Source organism: Brachycentrus maculatus, unplaced genomic scaffold (genome assembly GCF_059751285.1).
Source record: "Brachycentrus maculatus isolate JH-2025_06_01 unplaced genomic scaffold, ASM5975128v1 h1tg001149l, whole genome shotgun sequence".
NCBI classification, from domain to species: domain Eukaryota; kingdom Metazoa; phylum Arthropoda; class Insecta; order Trichoptera; family Brachycentridae; genus Brachycentrus; species Brachycentrus maculatus.
This window is the reverse complement of record NW_028281842.1, coordinates 14,428-34,140: the sequence shown is the minus strand read 5'-3', so window position 1 is coordinate 34,140 and position 19,713 is coordinate 14,428. Positions and strand designations below refer to the sequence as shown.

At 32.4% G+C, this 19,713-nt stretch overlaps 1 protein-coding gene across 1 annotated transcript in view; it reads left to right on the top strand.

Annotated features, from left to right (window-relative positions):
* Window positions 1-18,765, top strand: part of LOC148299439 (netrin receptor unc-5-like) — an 82,480-nt gene extending 63,715 nt beyond the window's left edge. The window contains exons 5-8 of the mRNA XM_088276089.1: window positions 9,671-9,873; window positions 10,851-10,929; window positions 16,582-16,755; window positions 18,517-18,765. Coding sequence (XP_088132215.1) covers window positions 9,671-9,873; window positions 10,851-10,929; window positions 16,582-16,755; window positions 18,517-18,686 — 626 coding nt within the window. The 3' untranslated portion in view covers window positions 18,687-18,765. The remainder of the gene's footprint in view (window positions 1-9,670; window positions 9,874-10,850; window positions 10,930-16,581; window positions 16,756-18,516) is intronic.
* The last annotated feature ends 948 nt before the right edge of the window (window positions 18,766-19,713 follow it).

Sequence of the window (19,713 nt, the reverse complement as noted above, 5' to 3'; positions counted from 1 at the left end):
TGATTTTTTCACTCTAATATTAATTCAATATTACACTGGACCGGTACCTGAAGTGGAGGGCTGATCACCTTTCCTTCATGTGTAAACGATCGAGATAACACTGCGTTTATATGAAGCAGTGCCCTATGCACCATTGGGGTGCGGTTAGGGTTTTTAAACATTTTTATTGTTGTTGTTTATGAAACGTTATGAACATTCCGTGTTTCAATCATGGGTAGAATGATGAATGTTCCACGTATGATAATTGATTACTTAACGAACCTACGATAGGTCATAGACCCTGTTGATATCCAGACTTTTTTATTCTTATTTATCTATGTTGAGATGCCAAAAAATGTTATTTTATATGATCTCATTTGAAATACAAGCCCATTTCAACACGAAAGCTTTTTAAAAGCTACGGAACTACCCCCACCGGCAGTAAACCACCCCAATGATTAATTATGTCGGCATTTTAAACGCTCCTAGTCGTGATAGAGTAGTTAATTTGGAGCAAAGCCACCCAATTACTGCGACGAAGAAGTTAGATCGAAGAGGAGCGACGTGAGATAGTCTATCATCAATATCATGATAAATCACTGGAAGACACATTTAGAAAAATGACTCTTTTCGCTGAATAAGACAATACTTGTTTTAATATTTTTCAAATTATAACTTATGACAGTCAAACATCCATATGCTAAAACAAACCTTACATACTCATTTAGGAATTACTCTCATAAAACAAGAAATCACCTCCCAGCAAAGCACACATATCGCTCACTCCTTTCAAGAACGTCATAAATAAAAAAAACTAGATTTTTCAGGAGATCGTTTTCAAAGTTTAAAAATATAATACAATTCATTAAAATAAATTTATTTTAATACAATGTATTAAAATAAATCAAACCACTTATTGAACTTTTTACTGTGCAACAGAACTTTTTAGGTAAAACCTAAAGGTTTTTTCTCCATTTGAAAAATATTTAGTATGTTTGAAAAAAAAAACACTACCTTTTCTTCAAAATGCAAAGCAACTCTTTCTGCCTTGTAGCGGGTAAATATTAAGTTCAAAATGTGCCGCTTTTGCTGGGATATAGTACATTTTATGGGTGTTACTAAAACATGCACAACTGAAAATCGATGATTTTTTGATTTATGACGTTCTTGAAATGAGTGAGCGATATCACAATTGACACACTTTATGGAAACGTACTTAGAGCAACTAGATTTCAAACACAGAAACACATCAAACAAAACCTGACACGTACCTCTTTTGGTCAAAATATGCAATAAAGTTGTACAAACGCTTCCGTTCTCCATAAAGCCATTATAAAAGGAAAGAAAATAGCAAAGAGCTGTTTATAAATAAATAATGGAGGTGAGTAGATTTGAAATAGGTATCATCATTCGGCTATGTCGTATATGATGCGTGTCATAAACAATTTTCTTTTAAATAATTTTATAAAAAAAAAGTATTGTCATATGTGCCCTGGGCATGGGAAAACTCAGTGTTGTAACATTACTGTAATTTGTAATTTATAATTACATATGTGATGAAATAAATGTATATAAGTATAATATAAATACACGCGTGTGTGCATTTTTAAATCTAAGTTTTTTTACAAAATTTCACCATACTCATTTAATATTGTTAGAGACAAAATTAGAAAAAAAAAACATAAGTATATATTATTTTACTGTCCGCCTCCGTGGTGTAATGGTCAGCGTGTTTAGCCACCGTGCTGGAGGTCCCGGGTTCAATTCCCAGGGGGGGTGAAAATAAATATTAGTGATTTTACACTGTAATATTTATTTAATATTACCCTGGACTGGTTCCTGAGCGCAAGAGTGATCACCTTGCCTTCATGTAAGTAATGATCAAGATAACACTGCGTCAATTCGATGCAGTGCCCTATGCACCATATGGTGCGGGTAAGGGTTTTAAGTAATTTTGCTGTCACAAATATTTCTTGAATGCAAACAAAAAAATCGGACCAATAAGTATGCTTGCTTTTCTTTATTTAAACTGCATTTAAATGCATTTTTTTCCGACTTCGTCTACGGAAACGTCTAGACTTAACCTTTTCAAAGAACATATCTCCATTTTACGTCTTACGTAACACTATATAATCACATCTATTACACCCTTATACCTATAGAAACTTCAAGCCATACAACCGATCAATGTAATGAAGGTATTCCTACTCAGGCTTACGATCCTGCATAAGCAGACTTGTAGACGTTGAATATTCCTGTAAAATAGATAAACTTAGCTAGTAAGCGCATTAAATGATATTACCTGTACGTGAGGGTATTATAGCCGATGTAAGAATCCTCCGGTAAATAATTTCCAAGATAATATCGGAAAACAGTCCAGAAATTTTTAAAAATATTTTATAAACTACGATTTTTCAGTTATTTGGTATTTTTTTTTATTTTCTAAGTTCGCTCATATTACATTTAGTATACAAACTAATATTGACACTTAATTAGATACAATTTGTATTTATATCTTTATAAAATAAAACGATTTTATTTCGACCAATTTTTTATTAATACACTTTATCCAACCGGTTTCAACAAGAACCTTGTCATTATCAGGGTTTATGTACTAAATTCTAAATCATTGAAATACTCATAGTTTATTACCCTTCCCTTACCAAAAACTTCCACGCACTTAAGTTTTTGGTAAGAGATGCCACCATACGAAAATTTTGTGAAGTAGGTATATATCTTTCTCCGATTGGTAGTTTTTTAAAATTTATTTTTTAATTAATATTTTACCTTGTAAATACCACTTTTTAGTAAAATTTATTGTGTATTACCACATGAGTTTTTAAACACTGTGTAAAGCTAACTCTAAATTTTAAAGTTGGTCGGTATTTGACCTCAATATTGTTGATTTTCTACACATCTAATACAACGGACTATTTTCGCCAAAAAAATCATCAGTAATTTTAGCATACATAAAAGGAAAAATCACTGCACTAAAATGGTTAAACCAAAGCTATCATTCTATTCCCTTGATATATTTTATTCTGAATGTGTTTCCCTAAAATACAGTTGGCAGTTCGAGTAAAGTAGGTTATAATTAGAGGAAATAAATAAGGAGTCTTGATCTAATCTAAGATTACGGGGTAGGAACTTTTTCCATATTATCAAAAGGCCGACTTGGAGGCCTTGGTATTATCTCCCATTCGCCCCAGTGAGTGACTTTCGTTCGGTGATATGGCATGCAATTAGCAAGGCTGGAACTGAAGGGAGGATTAGGGCTTGTATTCGTAGGGATTATCGGTTTCGTGATCGAATTACTTCGGACACAACCGTCTAATAAAGAATTGTAAGATACTGAAAATGTCCATGCCTAATTTCTTATCTTTTTTCTTTCGCCAAAAAAACCTTGACAGAAAGTTCTTTCATGTATTTGTTAGAAAAAAAGCATTTATAAACTGATATCATTTTGAGTGTGACCAAATACTTGTTCATAAATCTGGATTAAGAGATTGTGGATTATTTGTTGAGATGTCAAAAAAAAAAAAGAAATATAACTCCTATAATTGGAGATAATCCAGATTTGTGAACAAGTATTTCGTCACACTCAAAATGTTGTAAATAAATTAACCGATCAAATTATAAGCTAAAAAAATAAAATGAAAACGATATTTTCTGGCGTTTATCATGTATGTGATTATAATCCAGGATTCGAACCTCAATGAAAAAAAAATCTGTTCAATTAAAAAACTTATTTTAATCTCATGTCTCTAGTAAAATTCTAATGATGCAAGCACAATGTTTGTAAATTAGATCAAATATAGAACTTCCAAAAATTTAAGTGGTAGGGTTGTCAATCATGGGAAGAATTGTTGAATGTTACATGTGTGTAAAGTGGTCACATAAATCAGTCTACGACGGTCGTAAGTCCCGTAAATGCCCAGACTTACAAAATGAAATATCAACAAAATAACTAATAATTACGTTTATTACGTATATAACTTCACCAAGATAGTCCAAAGAATTAACATTTAATATGGGAGTCGAAAACTTCAATATATCGTTCCGAACATTTTTAATTTGTTGCCAACGGAGGTTACAGGTCAAAATAAAATATGGAACATATGCGTAATAAGGGAATGGGTGAATGGTCAAGTGTTAATTCTATGTAAATTGTAAAATAGTTTTGTATTAAATTCTTCTCTTCCTTTTTTTATGTTAAAAAAATATAATTACAACAAAAAAAACGTGTGTTTTTTAGTTATTTTCAGAACTCCACCGACAAGAGACACAAGGTGGCTTGGTGGGTCTCTGAAAAAATATTTTTTTTATATGTTTTATAATTGTTCTTTTAAAGAAATGCATACAGTTATGTAAGTAGTGTCCTATTCACAACAATCTTTGAATTAGAAAAAGAAGATGACCAATTTATCAACTATGCTTGCAGAATGCACTAATGACACCTTATAATACCCGACTTGTCGGGAATGCAGGCCGAAAGCGACATAAGGCGCAATTTAAATGCAAAATTCTGCAAGCGAAAAGGCCTTAAACTGAATGACAGGTAATTACTTGCTATAGCTTTGGGCTTTATCCGTGGAAGATAGTAACTAAAATGAGATATATATATACTTATATATATGAGGTATAAAATGAGATTTTTGAGGGATAGTAATGAATTGCATTACAGGTGTTCAATCAAATTAATTTAAAAAAAACATGTACGTATCGCTCACTCCATTCAAGAATGTCATAAATCAAAAATCGACAATTTTCAGTTGTACATGTTTTCGGAATGCCCAGAAAATCTTCTATATTCCAGCAAAATTGGCATATTTTTAACTTAATATTTACCTGCTACAGGGCAGAAAGTGCTATTTTTGCATTTTGGAGAAAATGTATTGTTAAGTAATTTTTTTAAATATACTAAATATTTCTTAAATGGAGAAAAAACCTTCAGGTTTTACCTTAAAAGATCTGTTGCACTGTTAAAAGTTCAATAAGTTGCTTGATATTTATTTTTAATACATTGTATTATATTTTAAAGCTTTAAAAACGTTCTCTTGAAAAATCACGTTTTTTGATCTATGACGTTCTTGAAAGGAGTGAGCGGTATGGGGAATGCTAATGGTATAAAAAAATATCAAAAGTAATAATAAGAAAATTAAATATAAAGTCACATGAATTCAAATGTAAGGTCGGGTCAGGAGTTGGAATAATCAGAGGGTATGTGTGAGGAGATGCATGAATGTGGAAGAGGCAAAGAGATTTTTCAAAGACAGAGTAGTGTGACGTTCTATTCTCACTTAGTTTTATGGAATATCACCATTATTTGTTGGTTTGTGCATAGATTATTCGCTATCAATTAGTTTAAAATTAAATTAAAACCTTCTTACTAACCACCACACCGCTTTGGGGTGTAGGTAGAGAGTATAGAACGCTACACCAATATGTTTTTGCAAACAATCTTCGTCCCTTCTACATTTAAGGATCTCTTTATACATACCCGCCAATTGTTCCGACTCCTGACCTGATCACGCCCATGTTTTTTTTAAAATACTTGATCATGTCAAGTTTTCCTCGGCCTTCTCCTGCTATTATTACTAACAACATTTGCCTCGTAAATTTGTTTTACTTTTCTTTCTTCACTCATTTGAATCGCATGCCCAACCATTTCATTACACCGCTTTTAATTGTATCAATATTGCTTATCTCATATTATTTGTTGACATCTCATCAAACATGAAGAAGAATATGGAAGTCTGGGCATTTACGGGGCTGACGACCGTCATAGGCTGGTTTAAGTGATCACTTTACACACGTGTAACATTCAACAATTCTACCCATTAGTGACAACCACACTATTCAAATTCTTGGAAGTTCCATATATATGAACCAATTTAGAAACCTTGTTCATGAATACTAGAACTTCACTAGAGACATCTATTGGTGAGATGTAAAGAAGCTTTTTATTAAGCAGAAACTCTTATATTAGTATGTGAGATCCGAATCCTGGATTATAATCACACACATGAGAAACGCCAGAAAATACCATTTTCATTTTTATTATTAAGCTTATAATTTGACCAGATAATTTATTTACAACATTTTGAGTGTGTCCAAATACTTGTTCACAAAATCTGGATTATCTCCAATTACAGGAGTTATTTTCATATTATTTTTTGACATCTCATCAAAGATGAAGAAGAATATGGAAGTCTGGGCATTTACGGGGCTGACGACCGTCATAGGCTGGTTTAAGTGATCACTTTACACACGTGTAACATTCAACAATTCTACCCATTATTGACAATAACACGATTCAAATTATTGGAAGTTCCATATATATGAACCAATTTAGAAACCTTGTTCTTGAATCACTAGAACTTCACTAGAGACATCTATTGGTGAGATGTAGATGCTTTTTACTAAGCAGAAACTCTTAATAAAAAGCTTAATTAAAATGTTGTAAATTGGTTATCTCAACCTTGCATTCTTTCTTTATATCCTCACGAGAGGTGGTATCATACATGATAAAAATAATGAAGGACATTGATAGCATAAACCAAGCTAGGACACAAAATGCCGAACCCTCTTCTAGTGGAACGGTAGGTCTGCTGACGACAGTCAACAGTCCGCCTTCTCCTGAGGAGTTTTACGTAATTTTCTCCCAGCAATGAGCAAATGCTGACATGTTCCTGATTGGCCCACCTACATAGATGGTCCCTCCTATTCCCAAAACAGATTATAATTAAACATTTATTTTATTCAAAAGAATCAGAAATCCACCAAATGATCTGTAAGCCTTGTATATAATAACCATGGTAAATAATAAATGCAACTCCCATCTAAAAAAAATATATTTCCGCAATTCAACATTCAAACATCTATCATATATCGTTTTGCCGCACTCAAAGATCGCATTTCGACTGCATTCAGTCTACTTTCATCCTTCATCCAACATTATGCTTCATTATCATATATACGGGTTGGAAAATAAAATTAAAATACAGAAATTCGGAAATACCACTATTCTACAGCATTAGGCATCGCTTCGCGTCGCGTCGTGTGTAAAATACAGCAATTGCAATGCAAGGCATTGTCTATTCCATTCGATGCCTTGCATCAACCCCTTTATATCTCCGGAATTTAATAAATATAGAAATAAATAACTAAGTTTTCTTTTAGTGCCATCTGCATCGGTTCTATGTCTTTACTCTTTTAATATTCTACACCATATCATACCGAAAATTGTATGTACCATTATCATGGTCTGTTTCTAACTTGCATATCAATTGAAAATACTTTCCATTCTTTAACATAATGCTACAACATTTTTCAAGTAAGTCATTTTCTACATTTTGAGATCTCAATATATATAAAGAAAAATATGGAAGTCTGGGTAATTGCAGGACCTGTTATAGGGTGTTAAAGTGATCACTTTAAACACACATGTAACATTCTTCAATCTACCCATGATTGACGACCACACAACTAAAATTTTTGAAGCTCATACATATAAAATATAATTAAAAGAGTAATTGTAATATATTTTTGATATTCCAGCATAGAAGAAGAATATTGAAGAATGAATGATGATATTTACAGGGCTTATGGCCTGTTGTAGACTGGTTAAGTGATCACTTTATACACGTCTAACAATATCATTCAACCCATGATTGACAACCGCAATACTCAAATTTATGGAACTCCTATTTACGATTACATATTAATTTCATGACTTTGTACATTTAAGTTCACTAGAGCCATCTACGATAAGATAGGGAAAGCTTTATGTTTAGAAGAGACCTTTTTATTTGGAAGTATGCACGATCCTAACCGGATTATTTTCCATACTGCGAAACGTCTGAAAAGATGATTTAAAATATGTATACAGCTTAAAAAATGACCGGATTATTTTATTCACAGCATTTTGAGTATGTCCAAAAACTTGTTCGCTAATCTGGGTTTCTCCACTAAGGAGTAATTTTTACATTTTTTACATCTCAACATAGACGAAGAAGAATATAAAAATCTGGGTTTATATCTGATATACATATTGTATATTATAAACGAGTAAATCCTATGATTCATGCGTCGCTCTTTGCGCGAGTTTGCGGCAGTATCTATGGTAGATTTGAGTAAGCCTTATTTAGAAGATGACCTTTTAAAATATACGCCTAGAGAGACGCCTGAAAACATGATTTTTTATTGAACTTATACTTTGATCAGATTGTTTTATTAACAACATTTTGAGTTTGCCCAAATCCTTGTTCACGAATCTGGATTTTCTCCGCTTGTGAGTATTTTTTACATCTCGACATCTCAACATAGATGAGCATCTTCTTCATCCAAATTCAGATGTAAAAATGTAAAAGTAATTAATTTAAATGACGATTCTGTGCGGGCTTTCAATGTTCAATGGATATCGATTTCAATTTTGCCCGACAATTCTTGGCACCGTAGATTTATATGCATTGATAATACTGGAGAGGGATTCCAAACAAAAGCGTCGCACTCTGAACATTTACCTCTAAACAATATATTATTGAATTTCCATATTTACAAAGGAATTCTATTAAAGGCATTTAACGGAATAATTGATATCAAGGAAAACAATGTCGGCCATTTCAAAGTTCGTATAAAGCTTTCAAAGCCATATGTGTGGACAATAGATGTCGCTTGATTATTCTTTTTCCATTTAAAATTCTCAGGTTTTTCTGAATCACATACGTTTTTTTTGCACTTTTATGATATTTCATTTTTACATATTTAGCACTGAAATCAGTTAAAGCAAATAAAAATCGGCGAAAGCTTAACGGGCAGTAGCTACGCAATGGAGTCCTGGTTCCAATCCTATATATGTAATGTATGGAAGCTAAGCATGGAGTAGGAAACGAAGAATGGAGTTGGCAAAAGAAGAATGAAAGTAGAGTGGATGCAGTCGAAATACGATCCCTCAGATCAAAACGATGTATGAGGGATGTTGGGATGATGAAAAGGGATGAATGCAACGATATGATTATAGATGAAATAAAAATAAATTATAGGTTTATGATTTTTGCAAATAGTAGTATTTTTTATGGCGACGGAAATATTGTTAAAAAAATGTTCAATCATTTTCTATCCTTCTTTTGTTAACTCCAGGCTTGACTTTCTTGCATAAGGGTTGGAACCAGGACCCCGATGTGTACTGCCAATTTAGCTTTCGCTGATATGTGTTTATTTACTAAAACTGATTCCAATGTACCATTTACTCTGTTCCCAGCATTCTCTTTCCTTCTTTTATATTTTTCAATCTTTTCATTTGTAGAAAACATACTATCCAAATATTATATTAAAAAAATATTAATCACAATTTGAAAATATATTCATATGGATTCAAAGCCTCTTTCTTTTAAATTTCATTATTCATTTCATAAGTTCATAATAATACTTATTAGAAAGTTAAGGCAACATAAAGTAATTTGTGCTTGTACATAGAATTTGACTGTACACACATTTTTATGGCATTTGGACATTCATTTTAAAAATAGTTCAATCTTCTAGATTTCTTGAAAAGTACATTTCAACACAGTTTAAGATCGAAGCATTTCTTTCATTATTTATAAAAGATTCATTGCATCATTGTATCAAATTCTCGCACAGTTTTCCACCCTTTCATTTAAAAAAATAACAATCATTCCGTTTTTCACAGACATCCGGAAGCAGTTTGCCTCCCCTCCCGACTCGACTAGTGTGGAACTATACGGCCAGACTTCCCTTCGCTGTCTGCCTCCCGCTGGAGCACCTCAAGTCAGGGTATACTGGCTGAAGAATGGAGTTCCTCTTAGTAGTTCCACTTCATCTATACTACTATCGGCAGAGGGTCATCTCATTGTGTCGCAAGCTACTTTGCAGGTAAATTCAGAGAAATATAGACATTTTTTGCATATTCAACCGCCCTAGAAGCTATGTATATTAAGACGATTAGTACGTCGTATACCTGAAAATATATTAAACCTACCCGGTTATAACAGAAAGATTGTAATCTATGTATTAAATGTTAAACGAACACTGATTTTTTGAGTTCACTAAGTTGTATTTTATTGTTTAAAAAAAAACAAATAAAAATACATTTTGTGACAATTGTTTTGCCTAGTTTTGGCATTCTCAAACGAATGTGAAGATAAAATTTGTTTGAAAATATTATAAAATGTTAAAAAAAAATACTTATGTGTTTTTTTTTAAACAATAAAACACAACTTTAATACACAAATTAATATGCAGTTATACAGATTAAATGCTAAATCTATAAATAAGATTGAAATCCACCATATATGAAGTTTAATTTTATAATTTTAGTATTATAAAAGCTATTTACTGCATATTTTTTGTAATTATCAAAATAATATTAAAGACAATTTATAATTTTCGATTCCCCACAATTTAAAAGTGGATTTATAAAAATAATATTTACAATTTGACTGGGTAATTTACATTATTTTTACGTCTATTTTGCCAATCCATACCTTCCTACCTGCAGATAAATCTTTAAAAATGGGAGCTTTGCTGGTTTTTCCTTCCAAAAACAACAACTAGAAAAGATTAATTTTTATTTTACATATATTTTTAAATAAATTTCTCTTATGAAACTCTTTTTTGTAATATATATTATTTTGAGGTTTAACGTTTTAAATTAAAACTGACCAAAGAGAGCTTTTGCACCAAAAGGCATCATTAAAATTGTAACTGATATGTGTATTTTCTCTTAATTATTCATACGATAATTAAAGAGTAGGAGGAAAACCTAAGAAACATAACAAATTCTCATTATTTCAACCAATATATTGTCATTTTACAATTACACTCTCATGTATTACAATATGATTTTTCAGGATGTGGGTAACTACAGTTGTGTGGCTGAAAACATCGCTGGTAGACGAGTGTCCAACCCAGCACTACTCACAGTCTATGGTATGATAATATTTTAATAAATTTATATTATTAATAATAAAAATTAAAGACATATTCTGACACAAATTGACTATGATTTTGATCATTCATATTTTTTTTTATAAAAGCAGCAAAATTTAAGTTTTTATTATTTACAAAAATACTTCAATTTCATACTATTTCTGTGAGCCTTAGCGGCTCATTATTGGAAATAGGTATCAAATTGTAGTAGAGTGGGTTCGAACCGAGAAACTCCAACTAAAGTGTTCGCGACACTAACCACGGGACCATAACCCGACTTCATTCTCGTACATATACATATATGTTTGTATATCGTTTTATTGTAAAGGAGAATTTTTTTCAAAATACCAACCTTTTTGCACATTTGTGGATTTGCAGAAAGCATATGATCGAGTTGATAGAACGAAACTATGAAAGGTATAATCTGAGTATGGAGTAAACAGTAAACATATCCAATTGAAACCTTGTGTGATAATAGCACTGCATGCATTCGGGTAAATGTTAAACAGGTATGTGTAATGTCACCGTGGTATTACAATCTACACATGAATGAACTGAAAGGTTTTAAATACTGGATTTAAAATGATCGATTTGAATGTATGTTACCATACAAATGATAAGATAATTTGTTCTTGTAGAGAAGTCCTGCAGGCGCTGATGTTAAAAGTTTATAATGTGTGCAAGGAAAGTGATTTGTTGATGAATTACAAAAATCCAAAGTCATGGTCTTTTATGCAGTATGTACATATGTGAAGTAGTATGATAATGAATGAAAGTAGATCTCTTTGTAAAATTGTTATTCTTCTTCAAAATCTCATCCGCACCTGATGGTGCATAGGGCACTGCATCATATAATTGCAGTGTTGTCTTGATCGTTACATATGAAGGAAATGTGATCAGCCCTCAGCTTTAGGTATTAGTCCAGGGTAATATTGAATAAATGTAAGAATGAAAAAGCACTTATGTTTATTACACTCACCCCTGGGAACTGAAGCTGGGACCTCCAGTACGGTGCTGACCACTCACTACGTATAGTATTAGATGAGAATTTTTTGGAATAGGTTTATAATTTTTGCTAATTTTAGAAGTATTTTTTAAAGCAAATATTATTATTATTACTATTACATTTTTTTTGACATCTCATCAAAGATGAAGAAGAATATGGAAGTCTGGGCATTTACGGGGCTGACGACCGTCATCGGCTGGTTTAAGTGATCACTTTACACACGTGTAACATTCACCAATTCTACCCATTATTGACAACCACACTACTCAAATTCTTGGAAGTTCTTTATTTATGAACTAATTTAGAAACCTTGTTCTTGAATCACTAGAACTTCACTAGAGACATCTATTGGTGAGATGTAAAGAAGCTTTGTATTAAGCAGAAACTCTTATATTAGTATGTGAGGTCCAAATCCTGGATTATAATCACACACATGAGAAACGCCAGAAAATACCATTTTCATTTTTATTATTTAAGCTTACAATTTGACCAGATAATTTATTTACAACATTTTGAGTGTGTCCAAATACTTGTTCACAAAATCTGGATTATCTCCAATTACAGGAGTCATTTTCATATTATTTTTTGACATCTCATCTTCCATATTCTTCTTCATCTTTGATGAGATGTCAAAAAATAATATGAAAATGACTCCTGTAATTGGAGATAATCCAGATTTTGTGAACAAGTATTTGGACACACTCAAAATGTTGTAAGCAAATATTATATGTAGAAAGGGGAGTGAATGCTGGGAAGGTTGTAAAAAAAATATCTGGCATTAATGATATTTATTTTGTAAGTATTTCGATTAACAAATTAATTATTTTGCCAGAGAGAAATTACATTTGAAATCGTGCCGACAAAGGAATCCGCAAATCGTCCACAAAGCACGTTCAAACTTTTTTTCCGTTTCGTTTCTGTAATATTTTTATAATTGTTATTTTGTGCGCAGGTTTAAATGGTTTTAACAGAGAACATTTGCAGACTAACCGCAGTGATGGAAAAATTCAATACAATACACTGAAATAAACTTCTTTTTTTTTTCGGCGTCTAAATATAGATGAAGAACAATATGGATGTCTGGGTGTTTACAAGATGTATGACCTGTCATGACAGGTACCGTGGCGTAGTTGAGTAAACATTCGACTGCGAAACTAGTATCGCGGGTTCGATTCCCGACAATTACAAAACAGATTAATGATTTATTTTTAATTTGTCTGGGTGTTTGTGATATATATTTTTTACATTAACCTTCCCTATTCTTACTATTCTACCTGCAGACAAGCCTCTAAAAATGGAGGTTTTGTGTGTTATTTCCTTTAAAAAATATGCTGATCGCGTTTTACTGTACACACAGCATCGGGAATCCTTGATATATTGATTAATCTTATGACACAGTATATATGAGTTCACAACAGCCATCTATGTTGGATTAAGAAAAAAATTCATTTTGCAGAGATCCTTTTATTTGTATCATATATATATTTAACATAATGATGATTTCTGATACATATAAGATCTCGAAAAACTTGAGTAGTGTGGTTGTCAATCATGGTTAGAATGATGAAGGGTGATCACTTTTCCAGCCCATGACGGTTCATTAGCCCTGTAAATACCGACACTTCCATATTTTTTTCATCTGTATTAAGTTGAAAAATATATAAATTTAAACTTAAAATAATGTAATAAGCCATTTATTTTTTACGACATTAAAGAGTGGGATTTTGGGAATTAATATAAACTTGTTTTAAAATACTCCACACGTATCAAAAGGGTTAAGGTCAGGAAAATTCCCAGGCCAGGGAATTTCATTATTTATTTATATAATAATGTATAATATGTACTAAAGTATAATTACTTATTTTATAAGTATAATTACAAAGATGTCAGTAATATTAGTATATAACCACTCACTGTTGAGTGGTTACGTACTAATATTACTAACACACATCAGTGAGTGGTTATATCCTAATATAACTAACATTTTTTAAAGAAAAAAAATCAAAATGACCAACCACAAAGTAAATGCTTTACATATTAATAAACTAACTAACTAACCCTCACGCCGCTTCCCCGCAGGGGTAGGCAGAGAGAATAGAACGCCACACCACTCTGTTCTTGCAAACATTCTTCGCCTCCTCCACATTCATACATACATACATCATGCATCTCCTCATACATACCCGCCGATCGTTACGTCTCCTAACCTGACCACTTTCAGGTATTTAGCATACCTGATCGTGGCATGTTTTTCTCGGTCTTCCTCTGCTTTTTTTCCCACTAACATTCGCCTCATAAATTTGTTTTACCGTTCTTTCCTCACTCATTCGTTCTACATGTCCAAACCATCCCAACACACCTTTCTTAATTTTATCGATAATGCTTATCTCAGCTTTGCATTCCTTTCTTATTTCACTATTCGAACATCTATCATACATCGTTTTGTTGCACATCGAGAGATCGCATTTTGACTGCATTCAGTCTACTTTCATCCTTCTTTTGCCAACTCCATGTTTCACTTCCATTAGAGTTGGAACCAGAAACATATTAATAATATTGAGAATAAACTAAAATTGTTATTTAATTGAAAGAATGAGAGATATTAAAAAGATGAGTTTTTAATTGATTCATGTGTTATTTAAGTTACCCTCCATTAAACGCGCATAGCAAAGAAAAGTAATATCGCGAACACAACAGAAAAATAAGAATAATTTAATCATTTTGCGAAAACAACTACGAAGATGACGGGGAAGACGACATCAGAAATGGGAGGTTTTCTCTGATTAATAGCGTAATATAAAAGACAGTACGTGAAGACGTCTAATATTTCTTGGAAAATTCACCCCAGTTGTCGAATGTATTTGGATATAATGCGTATAATCAAATGACAAACAGATATTTATTTTATGTCATTTTTACTACTTATTTCTCATCGACAAAATGTGTTATTGGTTCAGAACAAAGAAATATAATGATCCATGATGATTCCATCATTCAGGTCTGTATAATAACTTTAAGTTTAACTTCTGAAACATGTAGTCTATAATAAAACTCAAGTGGTAAAAAACGAAGTGTTTTTTTTAATCATTGTAATATGTCTTACCACAAAGTTAATGCCGAAACAATAAATAAAAGAAATGTAAAATTTAAAATTTTGAGTGAGCCTAAATTCTTGTTCACAAATTTGGGTTTTCTTCACTTTGGAATTATTTTTATATTTTGACATCTCAACATACGGTTGATGAAGGAGAATATGATAGTCTGAGTATTAACAGGACTTATGACCAGCCATAGGCTGGTTAAGAGATCACTTTACACACGTGCAACATTTACCATTCTACCCCAGCTTGACAATCACACTAGTCGAATTTTCGGAACGCCTAGATAGATGATTAATTTCATGTCACATTACACATTTCGCTCACTCCTTTCAAGAACGTCATAATTCAAAAATCGTCAATTTTCAGTTGTGCATATTTTCGGAATGCCCAGAAAATGTACTATATCCCAGAAAAAGAGGCATATTTTTAACTTAATATTTACTCGCTACAGGGCAGAAAGTGTTTTTTTTGCATTTTGAAGAAAAGGTATTGTTTATTTTTTTTTTTTTTTAAATTAGAAAAAATCTTCAGGTTTTACCTAAAAAGATCTGTTGCGTAGTAAAAAGTTCACTAAGTGGCTAGATATTTATTTTTAAAACATTTTATTATATTTTTAAACTTTAAAAACGTTCTGAAAAATCAAGTTTTTTGATTTATGACGTTATTGAAAGGAGCGAGCGAATTGTTCACAACAGTTATCCATGTTGGATTGAGAAAGCTTTTTTGTATAGCAGAGATTTTTTTGTTTGGATGTATGCAAAACAGACAATAATGTGTTCAGATGTTTCCCAGTATGTAAAAATAACTCCTAGACATATTGATCGATCTCGTGATACAGTAGGTACCCAGTTTGCAAAAAATAATCCAAGTAAAATGATCTCTGACAAATAAAATATATTCTCAATCGAGTGTCGGGTTGACGTCCGTAGTTAGTGACGCGGAGTCAAAATTTCTAATATGAGCCGCTTAGGCTCACAGAAATAGTATGAAATTTAAGTATTTTTGTAAATTGATAAAAACCACACATATTTCTCTAAAAAAAATCCAACATAGACGGCTATTGTGAACTCATATGTAATTCTAAGACGTAACATCTAACGTTATTATGCAGACAAAGTGAAAATTGTCATGATGATTTCTAACCTTCAGTATGGAGTGCACGTAAAAAATTTAACATACGACATAGTCTATGACAGGTCTAAGGCTCTATAAATACCTAAACTTCCATATCCTTTTTTCATATTTGTTGAGATAATATCACAATAGGCGCCGTGACGTAGTTGGGTAGACGCTCGATTGTGATTCGATTCGCCAAAGTAAATTCAAGAAAGATTTATTTTCAATTGGTCCGGGTGTTTGTGATGTATTTTTCATATTTACCTTCCTTCTCAATCCTTACTATCCTACCTGCAGACAAGTCTCTAATACAGGTTTTGCTGGTTATTCATTTTTAATTAAATAAATTAATTAAATTGAATAAGTTTTGTTGGATTTGAAAGTAGAAATTGAATCTGCGTATTTCTTTAAATATTTTTTTTATATCAGTGAACGGAGGCTGGAGTTCCTGGTCCGCGTGGTCGGAGTGCCGCTGTCCCGGGCAGGGCGCGGAGGGGGAGAGGCGCACCCGCTCCTGCACCAACCCCCAGCCCCTCAACGGCGGGCAGCCCTGCAGCGGCCCCGCCGTGCAGCGCTCCGAGGACTGCCTGCCTTGTCACAACGGTAACGCCACCATTCACGAATTCATCCATTCCCGTACTGATCAAAAGACTCCAGTTCATATTTGTATGGAAACCGTAGTACGCAGCTCGTAACTAAGTCACGGAGTCACAGATTCTACGTTCATCCCAACGTGCCATCAGGTGCCGACTGAATGCAACCATCCCATGAGCGAGATGCCGGAATTCCGATCAAACAAAAGTCGACTATTTTCAATTAAAGTTTCACTCAGTAAATAAAAGCCTTATCCACAGCTCAATAGTGTAAAGGGCACTGAATTATATAAACGGTCTTATCTTAAAGGTTAATACATGAAGGAAAGGTAATCAGTCCTCCGCTTTAGGTACCAGTCCAGGGTAGTATTGAATAAATATGAGAGTGAAAAATCACTTATATTTATTTGACTCCCTCTTGGCAATCGAACCCGGGACCTTCAAAACGATAGCCATTACACTACGGGGCGGACATTACACTATTGCTTCAAATTTATTGTGACACGTGTTTTGATGCATTCCGCATCATTTTTAAACACCGTAGATTTTATCGCATAGTGAGTGCCGATTCAATTAATGAAAGTCGACTTAATTAGTTGTCTCGCTCTCTTCTTATGGTAATAACACATTTTTTAGAGTGAAAGAAATACACAACATGTCGCTGGCAGAAACAAAAATAAACGTGCTGATACATACGTATATCTTGCGACACCGACTGATTGAGCTTTTAATCAAAAACAACATTTTGAAACATTTGACGATGAGATTATAAAAATACAAAAGGAAAAAAATATATTTACGTTTTTTGAGATGTCATAATGTCATGTGTATTTTTCTAACTACAAATATTGGATTAAATCATGTATTTTTTAATGCTTACAATGCAGATGGATATTTTTATTCATATCCGAGTGACAACATGGAATCTGAAGGTAAGTGTTAAAATAATAATACTCTATATAATTAAAGCATTTACTTTGTATTTAGTCTCTTCTTCAGGACAATCATTACACCAGAATGCAAACAATACTACACGTCGCTTCCATAGCACTACACAAACATATAAATACTCGTTTATGAAATATTAATCCATGTGATTAATATTTTGTGTTTACACGTTTTTTACCCTGCTCTATGTGAATTCATACAAAAATTGTTTATCGTATATATATATATATATATATATATATATATATATATATATATATATATATATATATATATATATATATATATATATATATATATATATATATATATATATATATATATATATATATATATATATATATATATATATATATATATATATATATATATATATATATATATATATATATATATATATATATATATATATATATATATATATATATATATATATATATATATATATATATATATATATATATATATATATATATATATATATATATATATATATATATATATATAAACTTCACAAATTTCTCAAGTCTATTGAAATGCTACCCACATGTAAAATGCATCCAAGGCCATTGTATGCGTTTACGTATATACAAGATCCAAAAATAATGCAATATGGGGGTTCAATAATGGATCGAATGATGGAGTGTCTTAATCCAGCCAAATGCCAAGTCGTAAGCCTTGAGATACTCAGACTTCTACTTTCGTATGAAAAAAAAAGATTGACAAGATTGAATTGAAAAGAAAAATTGAATGAAAGTTTCTTAGTGCAAAGTGAATTTTAATACCCGATTGAGAATATGGACCTATTTATTTTGCTTCCTAGGCTTAGGGGGCCGCTGGAGTCCATGGTCGGAGTGGTCCAGGTGCGGAAGGGACTGTCGCCAAAGCAGGAGGCGCCAGTGCGTGGGGGGCGGAGGCGAGGGGGGCTGCGTGGGCAAAGCCCTACAGATGGCCCCCTGCTCCGGGGGGCTGTGTCGTCAGGAGGAAGGTTAGTAAATACCTTCGTAATGATGTACAAAATGTCACTTTTTAATATTTGATATTCCAGATGAAATAACCTGCTTAATACCAATTTTTCTTAACATGTTAACCCCATCTACGAAATAACTCGTAGATTACGTTATTTTATAACTCCTAGTCGGAGTCCTAATGCCTACTAGGAGTTATATCGTATCGTGTTTGTTTGCTATATTCATGCAGCTACGAAAAAATTCCTAGTGTATCATTGCTAATATGGATAGATGGCTTCTAGAAAGAGAACAAAAAATCAATACTGGCTTACATGAACAGACAATTTATTAATAAATTAATGGAAAATATAATTATGAAAAAATTATTACAAAATCAAGGAGAAAAATAATATTTTAATTAAATATAATTAAATGAAATTTTAAGACCGGAAATTTCTCTGAAAATTATCATGGAAGTCTTATCGTAAAAAAATCTATTATGACACATATTTCGATGTATTTCGCATCCCTTTCAAGCACGCGGTGTTTGAAAATGACGCGAAATGTATCGAAACACGTGCCACAATAGATTTCAAGAAACAGTGGTATTTACTAAGTAAAACTTAATATAAAATGGATTATTACCGCAAAGTGACTGCCGAATCAATTAACGAAATCAACTGGGATTGAAATAAGCTTTGAGCTTCAGATACTCGAGCTCTGAGTGACAGATCCTGAAGCTAGACAATGGAGTGCGTCCCAAATTACATACAATATTCAAATGACTCCAATTTCCAGATTAGCAGTTCCTCCTGAGCAAACCACGAGAGTAGAAGATTATTAGCGCTGTAAAGCAACCTAATTTGGCAGAATAAATAAGCGAATTCTGCTAAATGCTCCCGTTCTTGTTTGCTTTGGAGAGAAAATTCGTAGGCGCGGTGCACGCTTTTCCGAAAATTGTTAATCTAGCAGTTTCGATAGCTACTCTCGCTGTGTTTACCCAGATAAAAGGTCTTTCATCAAATTCACTTCCCTTTATTACACAGATTATACCTTTAGATTTATTATCT